Source organism: Podarcis raffonei, chromosome 2 (assembly GCF_027172205.1).
Source record: "Podarcis raffonei isolate rPodRaf1 chromosome 2, rPodRaf1.pri, whole genome shotgun sequence".
Taxonomy (NCBI): domain Eukaryota; kingdom Metazoa; phylum Chordata; class Lepidosauria; order Squamata; family Lacertidae; genus Podarcis; species Podarcis raffonei.
In genome coordinates, this window is record NC_070603.1 from 125,978,481 (window position 1) to 125,996,747 (window position 18,267).

General features: G+C 47.6%; 2 protein-coding genes across 2 annotated transcripts in view; both read left to right on the forward strand.

Annotated features, from left to right (window-relative positions):
* The window catches only part of LOC128409555 (gastrula zinc finger protein XlCGF17.1-like), an 18,768-nt gene extending 1,885 nt beyond the window's left edge, over nt 1-16,883 (forward strand). Inside the window, exon 2 of the mRNA XM_053380144.1 lies at nt 14,263-16,883. Within this exon, the coding sequence (XP_053236119.1) occupies nt 14,295-15,458 (1,164 nt within the window). The 5' untranslated portion in view covers nt 14,263-14,294 and the 3' untranslated portion in view covers nt 15,459-16,883. The remainder of the gene's footprint in view (nt 1-14,262) is intronic.
* On the forward strand, nt 5,307-14,264 carry LOC128408878 (gastrula zinc finger protein XlCGF49.1-like; the record flags this gene model as incomplete). Its single annotated transcript, XM_053378894.1, has 2 exons — nt 5,307-6,353; nt 13,558-14,264. A coding segment is annotated over exon 2 (627 nt), but the record flags the coding sequence as incomplete, so codon positions are not given.
* Nucleotides 16,884-18,267: the final 1,384 nt, after the last annotated feature.

Sequence of the window (18,267 nt, forward strand, 5' to 3'; positions counted from 1 at the left end):
CCAATTTCCTTGACTTCCCCACACCTTTGTGAGATTTAACTTTGTTATAGCCTATGTAGCCATGCCACCCGTACACAATATCCCATCCCTCCAGATCTAGGACTTCCGTGTTTTTAATTAATATCCATTCCTTAATCCATGGCCAGCACACTGCCTCAAAGTACAGTTTAAGGTCAGGGACCGTGAAGCCTCCTTTTTCCTTCAACTCTCTTAGTAGCTTAAATTTTATGCGTGGTTTTTCCCCTTGCCAAATAAACTTGGCAAGGTCTTTCTGCCAATCCTTAAAACACGTTACGCCTCTAATTATAGGTATTGTTTGGAACATAAAAATCATCTTTGGCAATACCATCATTTTAACTGTGGATATTCTCCCCCACAGGGACAAATTGAATTTTCCCCAAGTCTCTAATTCTTTTTTTATTTCCTTCCACCACTTCTCATAAGTGTCCTTATATAAGTTTATATACTTTCGTTCACATCAATAACAGGAAATCAATCTTAAACGCATGCAGCGTATGTGAGCTTTTGTTGTTTGCATGTAATGTTGTCTAGACATGTATTTAAATAATGAAGGTAACATTTCACAATAGTAAGTAGAATATAATATTTAATGTGAATCTGTAGTGTTGCTTCTGAATGAGGAGTGAGCTGGTTTTGGTGTTTGGTGGAGGGAGCTGGAAATGTTTGTATCTGGGAATGGAGAGTTGCTCAAAGTGGAGCTGAGACTGGTGGTGTTGCTTTGGAAGCAGAGTTAGACTAATATTATAGGAACAGCAGCATAACTCCCATTGTTATAGTTGCAATAGTGGAACCATGAAGACACAGAAAGATTGAAAGCACCTACTTATATGCCAATGGGACACGGGTGGCGCTGTGGGTAAAAGCCTCAGCACCTAGGGCTTGCCGATCGAAAGGTCGGCGGTTCGAATCCCCGCGGCGGGGTGCGCTCCCGTTGTTCGGTCCCAGCGCCTGCCAACCTAGCAGTTCGAAAGCACCCCCGGGTGCAAGTAGATAAATAGGGACCGCTTACTAGCGGGAAGGTAAACGGCGTTTCCGTGTGCGGCTCTGGCTCGCCAGAGCAGCGATGTCACGCTGGCCACGTGACCAGGAAGTGTCTCCGGACAGCGCTGGCCCCCGGCCTCTTGAGTGAGATGGGCGCACAACCCTATAGTCTGTCAAGACTGGCCCGTACGGGCAGGGGTACCTTTACCTTTACCTTTACTTATATGCCGAAGGTAATCTTGAAACCCTGATCTATTCTTTTGATTTATACATGCATTATGTCAGATATAATGTGTATAGATATATTTGGTGGCAGGAGAAATAAAAGGGGCATTCCCTGGCAGAACCAGGAAAGGCTCTGTTCCCAGCTGCACGTCTTGCATGAGGAGGGAAGGGGGCACAGGCAAGAAGGGGCCGTACCAGAGCATCTCAGAGCAATGTTGGGAGGGGGGCACACGGTGACGCAAGTGTGTGTAGAATGCTATCCCCAAAATGACGCAGGCGAGAAATAATATGGATGAGTATAATGTGGAAGGAGGTTCCGGTAGGTCCCAAACCCAGAGTGCTAAGGGTCAGCTTCCTCCAATTCCACCAGCTGCCCCAAGGCACGATCCACCTCTGGGCCCTGAGGGTGGAAAGCCTCCTTGCACTTTTGCAACTGGACATGATCCGAGGGAGTCCTCCTGCCAGCAGAGTACAATGTATACTATTGATGTAATTATCTTATTGTTGCTGTTGCCATCATGGACTGGCTGGATGCAGAGAAGGGGGGGAGACCCTTCTTTTTGCTCTCCTAAATCTTCCACCATTCCTGCTTCACTGGATTCCATGAGTTCTATTTTTATTGGGGGGGGGGGCTTTTCTCTATCCTCTTTCTCCATTCTATCTGACATGTCCTTCCTTCCTCGTCTTCTCTCCAAACGGACAGGTCCCAGATACTGAACTGTGCACAGTACTCCAAATGTGTTCACACCATAGATCTCCATAAATAATTTCCATTCCTCCTTAAGGAGCAGATATGGGTTTGTTATGTGTCACATGTCGGTTTACATTCCAGCACAGTATGCTGGGAACTTCCGTTGTGTGTATAGCTTTTGCTTTTCTCTGTCTCTCTGAGAATACAAAGAGAGAGACGGAATGTTTCTTTGTCCTGATTTATGATTAATAAATCCGTAGTTGTAGTATGCTTCCACAAGCCTCACGCCTATTCTGTGTCCGCAGTTCGCTCTGGTGATATAGTGTGCCCTGGCTTCGAAGCCTGGGTCGCTGATTTACATCGGAGTAGAGGCTGATGGGTCTTTGCAGCGGGACGGCTGGAAGGAGATGACCCACCTGGGGCTAGCCAGCTGGCCTTGCGACCCTCTGCATGCCAACAAAATCTGCACTACAACCATTAGGAGAGTGGCAGGTGTGTTTTCAATCGGTTCCCTAAACATCCCCAGCGTGAGATTTGCAGTTTCCCGAGCCAGTGCACACAGGGTCAACAATTTCCCAGAGTTACCTAACATGACCCCAAGGTCTCACTCCTGGTCCCTCACCTCCTCCTCAAACAGATTCCTCACTGGCCTTGCAGACAACTTCATTGTCCAGAAAGTGGGAGAAGCAACAAGAGGAACAGCCATTTTAGATCTGGTCCTAACCAATGTTGATGACCTGGTTAGTGGGGTAGAAGTGGAAGGATCTTTAGGCGCGAGTGATCATGCTCTTCTGAAGTTTACTATACAGCGGAAAGGAGCAGCCAAGCATACTAGGACTCAATTTCTCGACTTTAAGAAAGCCGACTTCATAAAACTTAGGGAAGTGCTGGGTGAGATCCCATGGACAGTAATACTAAAAGGAAAGGGAGTTCATGATGGCTGGGAGTTTGTTAAGAGGGAGATAGTAAAAGCACAACTTCAGGCAATACCAATGAGACGGAAGCATGGAAGGTGCCTAAAGAAGCCAGGGTGGCTATCTAAAGAACTTTTAACTGAGTTAAGATTAAAAAAGGATGTGTACAAAAAATGGAAAAGGGGGGAAACCACCAAAGAGGAATTCAAACAAATAGCCAGCACGTGTAGACACAAAGTCAGAAAAGCTAAAGCACAGAATGAACTCAGGCTTGCTAGAGAGGTTAAAAGCAACAAAAAAGGCTTTTATGGGTATGTTCGTAGCAAAAGGAAGAACAAAGAAACAGTGGGGTCACTCAGAGGAGAAGATGGTGAAATGCAAACAGGGGACACAGAAAGGGCTGAACTCCTCAATGCCTTCTTTGCCTCAGTCTTCTCCGATAAAGAAAACAATGCCCGACCTGAAGAATTTGGAGCAAATGATTCAGCAGAGGAAACACAGCCCAGAATAACTAAGGAGATAGTACAAGAATACTTGGCTAGTCTAGATGTATTCAAGTCTCCAGGGCCAGATCTAATAGTATTAAAAGAACTGGCAGATGTGATTTCAGAACCACTGGCAGTCATCTTTGAGAATTCCTGGAAAACAGGCGAAGTCCCGGCAGACTGGAGGAGGGCAAATGTTGTCCCTATTTTCAAAAAGGGGAAAAGAGAGGACCCAAATAATTACCGCCCAGTCAGTCTGACATCAATACCAGGGAAGATTCTGGAGCAGATCATTAAGCAAACAGTCTGTGAGCACCTAGAAAGGAATGCTGTGATCACCAATAGTTAGCATGGATTTCTGAAAAATAAGTCATGTCAGACTAACCTGATCTCGTTTTTTGACAGAATTACAAGCCTGGTAGATGAAGGGAACGCAGTGGATGTAGCCTACCTTGATTTCAGCAAGGCATTTGACAAGGTGCCCCATGATATTCTTGTAAAGAAGCTGGTAAAATGCGATCTTGACTATGCAACCACTCAGTGGATTTGTAACTGGCTGACTGACCGAACCCAAAGGGTGCTCATCAATGGTTCCTCTTCATCCTGGAGAAGAGTGACTAGTGGGGTGCCACAGGGTTCTGTCTTGGGCCCGGACTTATTCAACATCTTTATCAATGACTTGGATGATGGACTCAAGGGCATCCTGATCAAATTTGCAGATGACACCAAACTGGGAGGGGTGGCTAACACCCCAGAGGACAGGATCACACTTCAAAACGACCTTGACAGATTAGAGAACTGGGCCAAAACAAACAAGATGAATTTTAACAGGGAGAAATGTAAAGTATTGCACTTGGGCAAAAAAAATGAGAGGCACAAATACAAGATGGGTGACACCTGGCTTGAGAGCAGTACATGTGAAAAGGATCTAGGAGTCTTGGTTGACCAAAAACTTGACATAAGCCAACAGTGTGACGCGGCAGCTAAAAAAGCCAATGCAATTCTGGGCTGCATCAATAGGAGTATAGCATCTAGATCAAGGGAAGTAATAGTGCCACTGTATTCTGCTCTGGTCAGACCTCACCTGGAGTACTGTGTCCAGTTCTGGGCATCACAGTTCAAGAAGGACACTGACAAAGTGGAACGTGTCCAGAGGAGGGCAACCAAAATGGTCAAAGGTCTGGAAACGATGCCTTATGAGGAACGGCTAAGGGAGCTGGGCATGTTTAGCCTGGAGAAGAGGAGGTTAAGGGGTGATATGATAGCCATGTTCAAATGTATAAAAGGATGTCACATAGAGGAGGGAGAAAGGTTGTTTTCTGCTGCTCCAGAGAAGCAGACACGGAGCAATGGATCCAAACTACAAGAAAGAAGATTCCACCTAAACATTAGGAAGAACTTCCTGACAGTAAGAGCTGTTCGACAGTGGAATTTGCTGCCAAGGAGTGTGGTGGAGTCTCCTTCTTTGGAGGTCTTTAAGCAGAGGCTTGACAACCATATGTCAGGAGTGCTCTGATGGTGTTTCCTGCTTGGCAGGGGGTTGGACTCGATGGCCCTTGTGGTCTCTTCCAACTCTATGATTCTATGATTCAATCTGGCCAGTCCCCACGCAAAAGAATAAATGGAAACGTATCAAAAAGGGCAACATTTGGAAACCACTCTGGGTCCTTTGGCCTCCTGCTGGCAGAACTGCCTGAACTGCTGGCTCCGCACATGGGAGCAGAGTAGGACTTACTTCCGAGTAAGCAGGCATCGGATGGAAAATTGTGTATCAATAAGGCTTTTGGCCGTGAATTTATACCTACAGCTAAAAGGAAAAAAGAGAGGAGGTTCTTTATGCAGGCCCCAAACTAGACCCCAAGCAGCTATTTAAGGACAGTGAGGGCAGTGATTATTAGTTTGGAAGTGACATTGGCAGGAAGGAAGAACAGTCCTGGTGGAAGAATTATACACAGCAAATGGGAAGAAAACAGACTTTTACATAATGTATGGGATGCAGGCAGTGGTGAGGGGCTTTTTATACAGCCTTCTTTCTAAAGAAGCAGAGAGAAGCTCCAAAAGCAAGATATATGAGCAGAAATCAGGGCGAATGAGAATAAATCCACTAATAAAGCAGGGAGCCCGGGGAATCTGCCTCCTCGGCGCCTGAAACTGAGGCGAGGCTCAGATTTCGAAGGGCGGGAAGTTGGGAAAAGGCGGGAAAAGTCGTTGAGGGGAAGAAGCAGCGGGGGGAGGGGCTCCTCCTCTCTTGTCCCTCAGAGACACAACGGGGACCCTCTTGTGAGGGGAGCAGAAAGGGGTCTCTCTCTCCCCCCCCTCACAACCCCATTGCACTCCTCTCATGGCGGAAGGGGACCCCACCCTCTCCCTGCCTGGCGAGGGGGCAGCCGGGCCAAGGGGGTCTCTGGGCGCAGGAGAGCCTGTGGGGAGGAGGGGGCAGAGGAAAGGAAGCGCCCCTTCTCTCTCAGGCAGCCCCATGTCTCTTCCCACCCCCAGGGGCTGGGTCCATCTCTGGGCTTCACAGAGGACCCCCCTGGGCTGGGGGGAGGGACCCTCCTTGGCTTCCCTGGCTCAGCCCCTCCCCCACTCTCCTGACCCACAGGGGGAGGGGCAGCCCTTCCCTACTTCTCATTCAGCCTCTTCCCTCCCAACCTCCCTATTTGTAGATTGAAAACCACGTCCTTCTCTCCCCGCAAACTCAGGTCACCCCCAGATATGATGCCCCCCCGCAGCCATCTCGCCCCCCTGCTGTGGGGAGGAGGAAGGAGGGGGGCCAGGTCCCCATGGAGCCCCCAGAGGCAGCGCCGTCTCGTCCTCTTCCCATCCCAACACAGGGAGAGGCTGCTCTATGGACGTAGCTCTAGGGGCAAGCGCATCCCAAAAGGAGCCGGATGTGTCGCTGGGAAATGCGCCGGAAGTTTCCAACCGGAAAAGGAGGAGGGGCGTCGCTCAAGAGCCCCCCCGTCGCCGCCGCCCTTTCTATTGCAGACAAGGAAAGCGGACTAATCCGGAGCCAGGGAGGCGGAGGACCCAGAGGTAAAGAGGTAAAGAGGGGGGGAAATAGAGGGGAGGACAAAGAGACCCCCCCGTAAGGAAAGCGCCCTCCCTGGGGCCCGTCGACAGGGGCCCCGATCCAGACGACCCAGGTGGGAAGGGGGGACCCAACACCTGCAGGGCTGGCCTTGCAAGATCTCCTGGGCAGCAGCAGCACCGCCAGACTCCCCATTCTCTTTCCTGGGGGGCCGAGAGATGCTCAGCTGCCCTGCCCCCCCTGGACGCCTTGGTGGGAAGGGGAATGAGGACCCCAAGCAGGACTGGGGGTGGGGCTGGGCCCCCATTCTCCCGGCTTCCCCCTGGCAGGAATCCCTGGGGTCGTGGGGCCCCTGGCTGGGTCCCCATGAGACCAGCTGAGTTTGTTCTGGGGGTAAGCTTTCGTGTGCATGCACACTACTTCAGATTGGACAGTTTTCTACCTGAAATTTGGGAAACACTTTCTCTTTCCTCTCAATAATATCTCTTTCAAGCTGTGAACCTCTCCCTTCATCTTGTCCAAACAAGATGATTTGATGGTATTGAAACCAATCCGCCATCACACCTCCCACCTCATCCTGTTTATTCAGTTTTATTTCTTCTTCCAAAAAGTCCAAAAGATCTCTGTAAGTTGCCCATTGCTTCTTCCGTATTGCATTTTTAAAAAAGCTGTTGCTTTTGTGGGTGGAAGCCAAAGAGGTGTTTTTCTTTCCAGCAGATTATTATATTTATCCCATACTGTAAAAGTGATTTTCTGAATAACCTGATTCATAGAGCTCTTGTGTGTTTTAGTTTTATCATGCTATAAATAAGCGTGCCAACCAAACATATTCTTACGACCTTTGTTATAAGACAAAACCTGCTCCTTTTCCCTTATGGGGTATCCAAGAGCCCATATAGTCCTTACGTGGGTTCCATATTGGTAGGAGAAAATAACAGAGGCCAACCAGAGAATATTGAGAAGCAAAGCGGCTAGTAAGCCTGATCTTTATTGCAACAGTGTTCCCCCCTCACCACAACCAGGAGGGAGGTGTGCAAGGCCTTATATAGTCTTTTGAAATTGCCCACCCAAGACCACCCCCCAAATATCGTACAGAAGGAGACTGTCTAGAGCAGGAATACATCACAGGAGGCAGTCTACAGCAGAAAACAGTCCTGTATACCTGAAGGAGCGTCTCCACCTCCATCGTTCAACCTGGACACTGAGATCCAGCGCCGAGGGCCTTCTGGCGGTTCCCTCATTGTGAGAAGTGAGGTTACAGGAACCAGACAGAGGGCCTTCTGGGTGGTGGCGCTTTCCCTGTGGAATGCCCTCCCATCAGAGGTCAAGGAAATAAGCAGCTATCTTATTTTTAAAAGACATCTGAAGGCAGCCTTGTTTAGGGAACTTTTAAATATTTAATGCTGTATTGTCTTTAACACTCAATTGGGAGCCGCCCAGAGTGGCTGGGGAAACTCAGCCAGATGGGCAGGGTATAAATAATAAATTATTATTACTATTACTATTATTATTATTATTAGTCTGTGGTGCTCAATGTTTAGGTATAGTAAATATTAGGATTTAATTAGAACTTGTGTGTTATAGCAGGGATATGTTATAAGATAGTCTCAGTGTATTTTAGAAGGTATAGGAAGGTATAGGAAAGGGTGCACCTGCTTCTGAGCATCAGAAATGAGCATGGAAAGAGTTAATATCATTAACCTACCGGAATCGGCCCCCTCCCTTTGTAACAAGCAGCTGTAGGTCTTTTGGGATTTAATATCAGCTCATGAAAAGTTGGGCACACGACCCAGAAAGCTGCCTGGCTCCCTCCGTCTGAAGGCGGAGATATGCACCACACGCCATAGTCGAATTTGGCTGGACTTGCCATGGGAACGCAGAAGGGGCAAGCAAGGAAGGGGGAGACGGCCAAAGAAACCTGCTCTCACGCAAGTGCCCCCCTGCCAATTCCGTTACATTAGCAAAGCCCAAGTTCAAACCCCAGCCCCTATTTAAAAGAGGCCCCCGTAAGGACGGCACTGGACTGCCCTTTACGGTTGCCGTAAGTTACTCTCTAGGGACGTGGGTGGCACTGCGGGTTAAACCACAGAGCCTAGGGCTTGCTGATTAGAAGGTTTTAATCCCCGTGACGGGGTGAGCTCCCGATGCTTGGTCCCTGCTCCTGCCAACCTAGCTGTTCGAAAGCAGGTCAAAGTGCAAGTAGATAAATAGGTACCACTCCAGCGGGAAGGTAAACGGCGTTTCCGTGCGCTGCTCTGGTTTGCCAGAAGCGGCTTAGTGCTGCTGGCCACATGACCCGGAAGCTGTACGCCGGCTCCCTCGGCCAATAAAGCGAGATGAGCGCCGCAACCCCAGAGTCGGCCATGAATGGACCTAATGGTCAGGGGTCCCATTAGCTTTAAGTTACTCTCTAAGTCCCAAAAGTGTGTAGCAATTCCAGGCTACTTTACAGGGCTGTTGTAACAGGGACACCCTACGCCCCGGCCCTGCCTCCCCCCCCCCCCCCCCGTCGGGAAATGGGTGTGAAACTGACCGGACCCCCCCTCTCCCAGCAAGGGATTAAAAGGGATGAAGGGGGAATGTCACCTTCCTGCCCCGGAGGGCTTTTTCGGAGGTGGGGGTGGGTCTCTTTCCCTGCTGTCTCCGGGGATTGAACCTGGGACCTTCTCAGGAAAGAATCAAGAAAACGGAGCTTGTTTGGAAGGAGAAGTTGTCTGTCCTGGGAGGGAGGGGCCACTCATTCCTCCCCTCCCCGGGTCAGTGAGCTCTGCTTCCTAGAGAGGCAGGGAGGTTTGGAGGGGGCCAAGGGGGGAGGGGAGGGGCCTGATCCACATTCCCAGAAGAGGAGCAGCTCTGCTGAGGAGGAGGGAAAAGAGGTGCGAAATATATCTATATATTGGGGGGGGGGAGACTGGGGAGTCCATGGAAGGGTTAATGGGGGCGAGAGAGGCCGGGATGGAGACCTCCCCCCCTCCAGTCTCCCTCCTGGGATGGGGAGAGATTTGGCAGGAAGCCTGAGCCGGCCAGGGGGGCCTCTGGGGAAAGGGGACCCTCGGGAGCGGAGGGAGGAAGGGGAAAAAGTGTGTCCCCCCCAGATAAGACTCCCATCATCCCTGGCCAGGGAATATGAAACTGATTTGAAGATTGGTTTCTTCTTTACACATTATTATTATTATTATTATTATTATTATTATACATTCAGGTAGACACACCACTGGTTTCATCTTCTTTCTTTTCTTTCCCACAATGGATGTGTGTTGTTGTTTAGTCGTTTAGTCGTGTCCGACTCTTCGTGACCGCCTGGACCAGAGCACGCCAGGCACTCCTGTCTTCCACTGCCTCCCGCACTTTGGTCAGACTCATGTTTGTAGCTTCGAGAACACTATCCAACCATCTCGTCCTCTGTCGTCCCCTTCTCCTTGTGCCCTCCATCTTTCCCAACATCAGGGTCTTTTCCAGGGAGTCTTCTCTTCTCATGAGGTGGCCAAAGTACTGGAGCCTCAGCTTCACAATCTGTCCTTCCAGTGAGCACTCAGGGCTGATTTCCTTCAGAATGGAGAGGTTTGATCTTCTTGCAGTCCATGGGACTCTCAAGAGTCTCCTCCAGCACCATAATTCAAAAGCATCCATTCTTCGGCGATCAGCCTTCTTTATGGTCCAGCTGTCACTTCCATACATCACTACTGGGAAAACCATAGCTTTAACTATACGGACCTTTGTTGGCAAGGTGATGTCTCTGCTTTTTAAGATGCTGTCTAGGTTTGCCATCGCCTTTCTCCCAAGGAGCAGGCATCTTTTAATTTCGTGGCTGCTGTCACCATCTGCAGTGATCATGGAGCCCAAGAAAGTAAAATCTCTCACTGCCTCCATTTCTTCCCCTTCTATTTGCCAGGAGGTGATGGGCCCAGTGGCCATGATCTTCGTTTTTTTGATGTTGAGCTTCAGACCATATTTTGCACTCTCCTCTTTCACCCTCAATAAAAGGTTCTTTAATTCCTCCTCACTTTCTGCCATCAAGGTTGTGTCATCTGCATATCTGAGGTTGTTGATATTTCTTCTGGAGATCTTAATTCCGGCTTGGGATTCATCCAGCCCACCTTTCGCATGATGAATTCTGCATATAAGTTAAATAAGCAGGGAGACAATTTACAGCCTTGCCGTACCCCTTTCCCAATTTTGAACCAATCAGTTCTTCCATATCCAGTTCTAACTGTAGCTTCTTGTCCCACGTAGAGATTTCTCAGGAGACAGATGAGGTGATCAGGCACTCCCATTTCTTTAAGAACTTGCCATAGTTTGCTGTGGTCGACACAGTCAAAGGCTTTTGCATAGTCAATGAAGCAGAAGTAGATGTCTTTCTGGAACTCTCTAGCTTTCTCCATAATCCAGCGCATGTTTGCAAGTTGGTCTCTGGTTCCTTTCCCTCTTCTAAATCCAGCTTGCACTTCTGGGAGTTCTCGATCCACATACCGCTTGAGCCTTCCTTGTAGAATTTTAAGCATAACCTTGCTAGCGTGTGAAATGAGTGCAATTGTGCGGTAGTTGGAGCATTCTTTGGCACTGCCCTTTGGGATTGGGATGTAGACTGATCTTCTCCAATCCTCTGGCCACTGCTGAGTTTTCCAAACTTGCTGCCATATTGAGTGTAGCACCTTAACAGCATCATCTTTAAAATGTTAAATAGTTCAGCTGGAATATCATCACTTCCACTGGCCTTGTTATTAGCAGTGCTTTCTAAGGCCCATTTGACTTCACTCTCCAGGATGTCTGGCTCAAGATCAGCAACCGCACTACCTGCGGTGTACGAGACATCCATATCTTTCTGGTATAATTCCTCTGTGTATTCTTGCTACCTCTTCTTGATGTCTTCTGCTTCTGTTAGGTCCTTACCACTTTTGTCCTTTATTATGGTAATCTTTGTACGAAATGTTCCTTTCATATCTCCAATTTTCTTGAAGAGATCTCTGGTTCTTCCCATTCTGTTGTTTTCCTCTATTTCTTTGCATTGCTCGTTTAAGAAGGCCTTCTTGTCTCTCTTTGCTATTTTTTGGAAATCTGCATTCAATTTCCTGTATCTTTCACTATCTCCCTCGCATTTTGCTTGCCTTCTCTCCCCCGCTATTTGTAAGGCCTCGTTGGACAGCCACTTTGCTTTCTTGCATTTCCTTTTCATTGGGATGGTTTTAGTTGCTGCCTCCTGTATAATGTTACGAGCCTCCATCCATAGTTCTTCAGGCACTCTGTCCACCAAATCTAAATCCTTAAACCTGTTCCTCACTTCCACTGTGTATTCATAAGGGATTTGATTTAGACTGTATCTTACTGGCAAAGTGGTTTTTCCTACTTTCTTCAGTTTAAGCTTGAATTTTGCTATAAGAAGCTGATGATCTGAGCCACAGTCAGCTCCAGGTCTTGTTTTTGCTGATTGTATAGAGCTTCTCCATCTTTGGCTGCAGAGAATATAATCAATCTGATTTCGATGCTGCCCACCTGGTGATGTCCATGTGTAGAATAGTCTCTTGTGTTGTTGGAAAAGAGTGTTTGTGATGACCAGCTTGTTCTCTTGACAGAACTCTATTAGCCTTTGCCCTGCTTTGTTTTGATCTCCAAGGCCAAACTTGCCAGTTGTTCCTTTTATCTGTTGCCTCCCTACTTTAGCATTCCAATCCCCTATAATGAGAAGAACATCCTTCTTTGGTGTCACTTCTATAAGGTGTTGTAAGTCTTCATAGAATTGGTCGATTTCAGTTTCTTCAGCACCCGTACTTGGTACATAAACCTGGATTACTGTGATGTTAAAAGTTCTGCCTTTGATTCATATCGAGATCATTCTATCATTTTTGAGATTGCATCCCAGTACAGCTTTCGCCACTCTTTTGTTGACTATGAAGGCCACTCCATGTCTTTTACGGGATTCTTGCCCACAGTAGTAGATATGGTGGTCATCCGAACTGAATTCGCCCTTTGCCGTCCATTTTAGTTCACTGATGCCCAGGATGTCAATATTTATTCTTGCCATCTCATTTTTGACCACATCCAACTTACCCAGGTCCATGATTCTTACATTCCAGGTTCCTATGCAGTATTTTTCTTTACAGCATTGGACTTTCCTTTCGCTTCCAGGCATATCCGCAACTGAGCGTCCTTTCGGCTTTGGCCCAGCCGCTTCATCAGCTCTGAATCTACTTGTACTTGCCTTCCGCTCTTCCTCAGTAGCATGTTGGACGCCTTCCGACCTGAGGGGCTCATCTTCCAGCATCATAACTTTTATATGCCTGTTGTCTTTGTCCATGGAGTTTTCTTAGCAGGGATACTGGAGTGGCTTGCCGGTTCCTGCTCCAGGTGGATCACGTTTGGTCAAAACTCTCCGCCATGACCTGTCCATCTTGGGTGGCCCTGCACGGCATAGTTCATAGCTTCTCTGAGTTATTCAAGCCCCTTCACCACGGCAAGGCAGTGATCCATTAAGGGGACAATGGGTATTATTCACCATTAATGCTCACCTTTTTCACGGCAAAGGAGGAAGAACAGTGAGAGAGGCCTGGACAGGCAACTAAGATAATCCAGTGTCAGGAGGCAGGTGCGAGACCTGGCGGCATATAATTATTATAAATCATAATTGAGGTGGGTGTCTCAATCTGGCCTTCCCAGCAGTCAGGCTCCATCTCCAGCTCTCTCCATTCCATAATGCAAGAACATTCTCCAACTGAGCACTCCTTCAACCGACCACAAGCACCAAGCCTTGTCACTAGACTTATATATGGGTCTCCCAAAATGGTCACTATACACCTCCTGAGGCCAAAGGGACTGTGCAGGTGATGAATAAAGATCTAGAGGTCGAAGGGGACAAGATGTGGCCCAAGGGGGGGAGGATTATAGTGCAGAGGATGAAGAACTTCATGATGAACTTAGGACCCTGATGAATATTGGCCAGGTTCATGGAACATAGAGCAGCTCCCTTTCCTGTGAGAAACCACTTTTTATAAAACGTAAACCCCCACAGTTCAACCGTATTCTAAGATAATGCTGCTTCATTAACAATAATTAAGGGTTATAAAAGGCTGATGATGCATGACCATTATTTTAAATTATTTCATTTGCCTTTCCTAAACATTTGGAACATATGGAGGACAGGAGAGATTGTACAAGACGTTAAAATAAGAGCAGGTGTTAATTGATGTGTGTAATATTCCTTTGTTCTCTTCCTAGAAAACAAATAGGATTTTCTCCCCACCCCATTGAAAGAAGACAATGGAGAAGGCAGTCAGAATTCTGGTGGGCCATGTCCAATGGGAATAACAAAGAAACCATTTAAATACATGGATTGTGAAAACAGAGAACATAAACTATTTGAAAGTATGGAGTGTGGAAGGAGCTTCACTGACAGTGGAAACCTTAGAAAACATCAGTGGTCTCACTCAGGGGAGAAACCATTTAATTGCATGGAGTGTGGAAAGAGCTTCACTACTAGCAGAAGCCTTAGAATTCATCTACGGACTCACACGGGGGAGAAACCATTTAAATACATGGAGTGTGGAAAGAGCTACAGTCGGAGTGGAAACCTTAGAATTCATCTACGGACTCACACAGGGGAGAAACCATTTAAATGTATGGAGTGTGGAAAGAGCTACAGTCGGAGTGGACACCTTAGAATTCATCTACGGACTCACACGGGGGAGAAACCATTTAAATGTATGGAGTGTGGAAAGAGCTACAGTCGGAGTGGAAACCTTAGAATTCATCAACGGAGTCACACAGGGGAGAAACCATTTAAATGCATGGAGTGTGGAAAGAGCTTCACTACTAGCGGAAGCCTTAGAATTCATCAACGGACTCACACAGGGGAGAAACCATTTAAATGCATAGAGTGTGGAAAGAACTTCACTGAGAGTCGACACCTTAGAATTCATCAACGGACTCACACTGGGGAGAAACCATTTAAATGCATGGAGTGTGGAAAGAACTTCACTAATAGCGGACACCTTAGAATTCATCAACGGTCTCACACTGGGGAGAAATTATTTCAATGCATGGAGTGTGGAAAGAGGTTTGGTCAGAGTGGAAACCTTAGAATTCATCAACGGACTCACACAGGGGATAAATTATTTCAATGCATGGAGTGTGGAAAGAGGTTCGGTCAGAGTGGAAACCTTAGAATTCATCAACGGAGTCACACAGGGGAGAAACCATTTAAATGTATGGAGTGTGGAAAGAGCTTCAGTCAAAGTGGACACCTTAGAAGACATGAACGGACTCACACAGGGGAGAAACCATTTAAATGCATGGAATGTGGAATGAGCTTCACTGAGAGTGGAAAACTTAGAATTCATCAACGGAGTCACACGGGGGAGAAACCATTTCAATGCATGGAGTGTGGAAAGCGCTTCAGTCGGAGTGGGCACCTTAGAATTCATCTACGGTCTCACACGGGGGAGAAACCATTTAAATGTATGGAGTGTGGTAAGAGCTTCAGTCGGAGTGGAAACCTTAGAATTCATCAACGGAGTCACACGGGGGAGAAACCATTTAATTGCATGGAGTGTGGAAAGAGCTTCACTGATAGTGGACACTTTAGAATTCATCAACGGACTAACACGGGCGAGAATTCATTTAAATGCGTGGAGTGTGGAAAGAGCTTCACTACTAGCGGAAGCCTTAAAATTCATCTCCGGACTCACACAGGGGAGAAACCATTTAAATGCATGGAGTGTGGAAAGAGCTTCACTACTAGTGGAAACCTTAGAATTCATCAACGGACTCACACAGGGGAGAAACCATTTAAATGCATGGAGTGTGGAAAGAGTTTCACTGATAGTGGACACCTTACGATTCATCAACGGACTCACACGGGGGAGAAACCATTTAAATGCATGGAGTGTGGAAAGAGCTTCGCTGTTAGTGGACACCTTAGAATTCATCAACGGACTCACACAGGGGAGAAACCATTTAAATGCATAGAATGTGGAAAGAGCTTCACTACTAGTGGAAACCTTAGAAAACATCAACGGACTCACACAGGGGAGAAACCATTTCAATGCATGGAATATGGAAGGAGCTTCAGTACAAGTGGAGTTCTTACAAAACATCAACAAACTCTTACAGGGGAGTAACAATATAAGTCCTAGGGAAGTGGACAGAGGTTCAGTTGTAGTGGAAGTCTTACAAACCATCAAAAGACTCTGAGGGATAAGAGTTGTAAGAGTGGAAACACCTACAGGCCATGAATTAACTCAAAGAAGAGAAAGGGTTTAAATAGAAGGAGTGTGGATCCTGCTTTGGTTATTATGGAACGCTTTTTAGAGAGTAGAACCTTTTTCTCTCCGAATTGACACTTTCTTTCACATGAATAGCAGGAAATCAGTCTTAATTGCATGCAGCGTATGTTAGCTTCTGTTGTTTGTAACGTGGTGTAGACATTTATTTAAAGTAATGAAGGTAACATTTCACAATAGTAAGCATAATATAATATTTAATGTGAATCTGTAGTGTTGCTGCTGAATGAGGGTGGACTGAGAGTGAGCTGGTGTTGGTGTTTGGTGGGGGGAGTTGGAAATGTCTGTATCTGGGAATGGAGAGTTGCTCAAAGTGGAGCTGAGACTGGTGGTCTTGCATGAGGAGGGAAGGGGGCACAGGGAAGAAGGGGCCGTACCAGAACATCTCAAAGCAATGTGCTGGGGGGGCGGGAGCCATGGTGACACAAGTGTGTGTAGAATGCTATTCCCATAATGACACAGGGGAGAAACCGTAAGGATGAGTATAATGTGGAAGGAGGTTCAGGCAGGTCTCCAACCCAGAGTGCTAAGGGTCAGCTTCCTCCAAATCCACCAGCTGCCCCAAGGCAGGAGCCACCTCTTGGCCTGAGGGTGGAAAGCTTCCCTCCACCTTTGCGACTGGACATGATCCGAGGGCAGTGATGGCGAACCTTTTAAAGATGGAGTACCCAAACTGCAACGCAAAACCCACTTATTATCACAAAGTGCCAACTACTGCAATGCGCTCTATTTGGGGCTACCTTTGAAGGTGACCCGGAAACTACAACTAATGCAGAATGCGGCAGCTGCACTGGTGACTGGGAGCGGCCGCCGAGACCACAGAACATCGGTCTTGAAAGGCCTAAATTGGCTCCCAGTACGTTTCTGAGCACAATTCAAAGCGTTGGTGCTGACCTTTAAAGCCCTAAATGGCCTCGGTCCAGTATACCTGAAGGAGCGTCTCCACCCTCATCGTTCTGTCCAGACACTGAGGTCCAGCGCCAAGGGCCTTCTGGCAGTTGTCTCCCTGCGAGAAGCCAAGTTATAGGGAACCAGGCAGAGGGCCTTCTTGGTGGTGGCACCTGCCCTGTGGAACGCCCTCCCACCAGATGTCAAAGAGAACAACTACCACCAGACTTTTAGAAGACATCTGAAAGCAGCCCTGTTTAGGGAAGCTTTTATTGTTTGATGCATTATTGTAATTTAATATTTTGTTGGAAGCCGCCCAGAGTGGCCCAGCCAGATGGACGGGGTATAAATAATAAATTATTATTATTACTATAACGCGGCAATTCTACCTGTATATTTAATTTTTTTCTGTTTGTTTCACATTTCTTCTTTATGACTACTGTTGTAATAAATAATTTCTTCTCAGAAGAAATCGGGGCTGCTGAGCTGGAGAGGGACAGGCTCCGTCACCCTTTCCGTTGAGGGGTTTGAGGCTGCACTCCCCTCAAGGGAGAATTTTAAAGAAGCCCCCACCTCCGCCTCAGATCCCCTGCAACCCTGTGAAGGCAGCCAGGCTGAATAGTTGCTGGGGTTGGGGAAGATGGAGGCAGCCCAGAAGCTGCATCTGAGAGCCCCTGCACCACTTGAAGGCAGCCAGCCGCTCCTCAGCGGATCTCTCAGCGCAAAGCCTCCACTTCTGAGAGATCTCCACCCTGTTTCAGATGTCTTCCAAAAGTAATGTAGTTCTTTCTCTCTTTAACATCTGATATTGGGGGGCGTGTGTTCCACAGGGAGGGTGCCACTACCGAGAAGGCCCTCTGCCTGGTACCCTGTAAATGTGCGGGAACTGCCAGAAGATCCTGACAGTAAGAGTTGTTTGACAGTGGAATTTGCTGCCAAGGAGTGTGGTGGAGTCTCCTTCTTTGGAGGTCTTTAAGCAGAGGCTTGACAACCATATGTCAGGAGTGCTCTGATGGTGTTTCCTGCTTGGCAGGGGGTTGGACTTGATGGCCCTTGTGGTCTATTCCAACTCTATGATTCTACGATTCTACCCTCGGAAGTGGACCTCCGTGATGATGGGGGGATATTTTCTTTTCCTTGTGTTAGATGGATGTTGAAACAAGGTGTGATTGACATGGGTGTGTCTGGAGCACAAATTTCTGCCCAACACCACTCCTCTTCCGGGACATACCTGTGATGTTTTGATGACCCACTGAGAAATGTGTTGTGGGAACTATTAAAAACCCGTGTAATCTTTGTTCTGGACATTTTCTTTTTTGCTCTCCTTAGAGATTGAGACCTTTGTTGCAACAAATAAATGATCAGGCCTTCTGGCCACTGATTTGCTTCCTCATTGCTTGCCTCCCATCTCGCATTTTCTGATCAATCCAGCATCCGCAGGGCTAGACTCCAGCAAAGTTGGAAAGCTCTGCCGGGGCTGCTGCTTCTGTCCTCTCTGGCCAACGCAGCCTCCTGCCCTGCCCTGGCACCTGGCTGGAGAAGCCCAACTGCAGCTATTGGGATGACAACTGGGACAGGTAAAGCCAAACATCTTCAGGCCTCTTTGCGGGCAGGCGAAAATCGCTCATTTCCCCCCGAAATATAGTCCAGCCCCCAACAAGGTCCGAGGGACAGTGGACTGGCCCCCTGCTGAAAAAGTTTGCTGACCCCTGATCTAGTAGATCCATTGTTGTAACCATATCAAAAAAATATTTGGTAT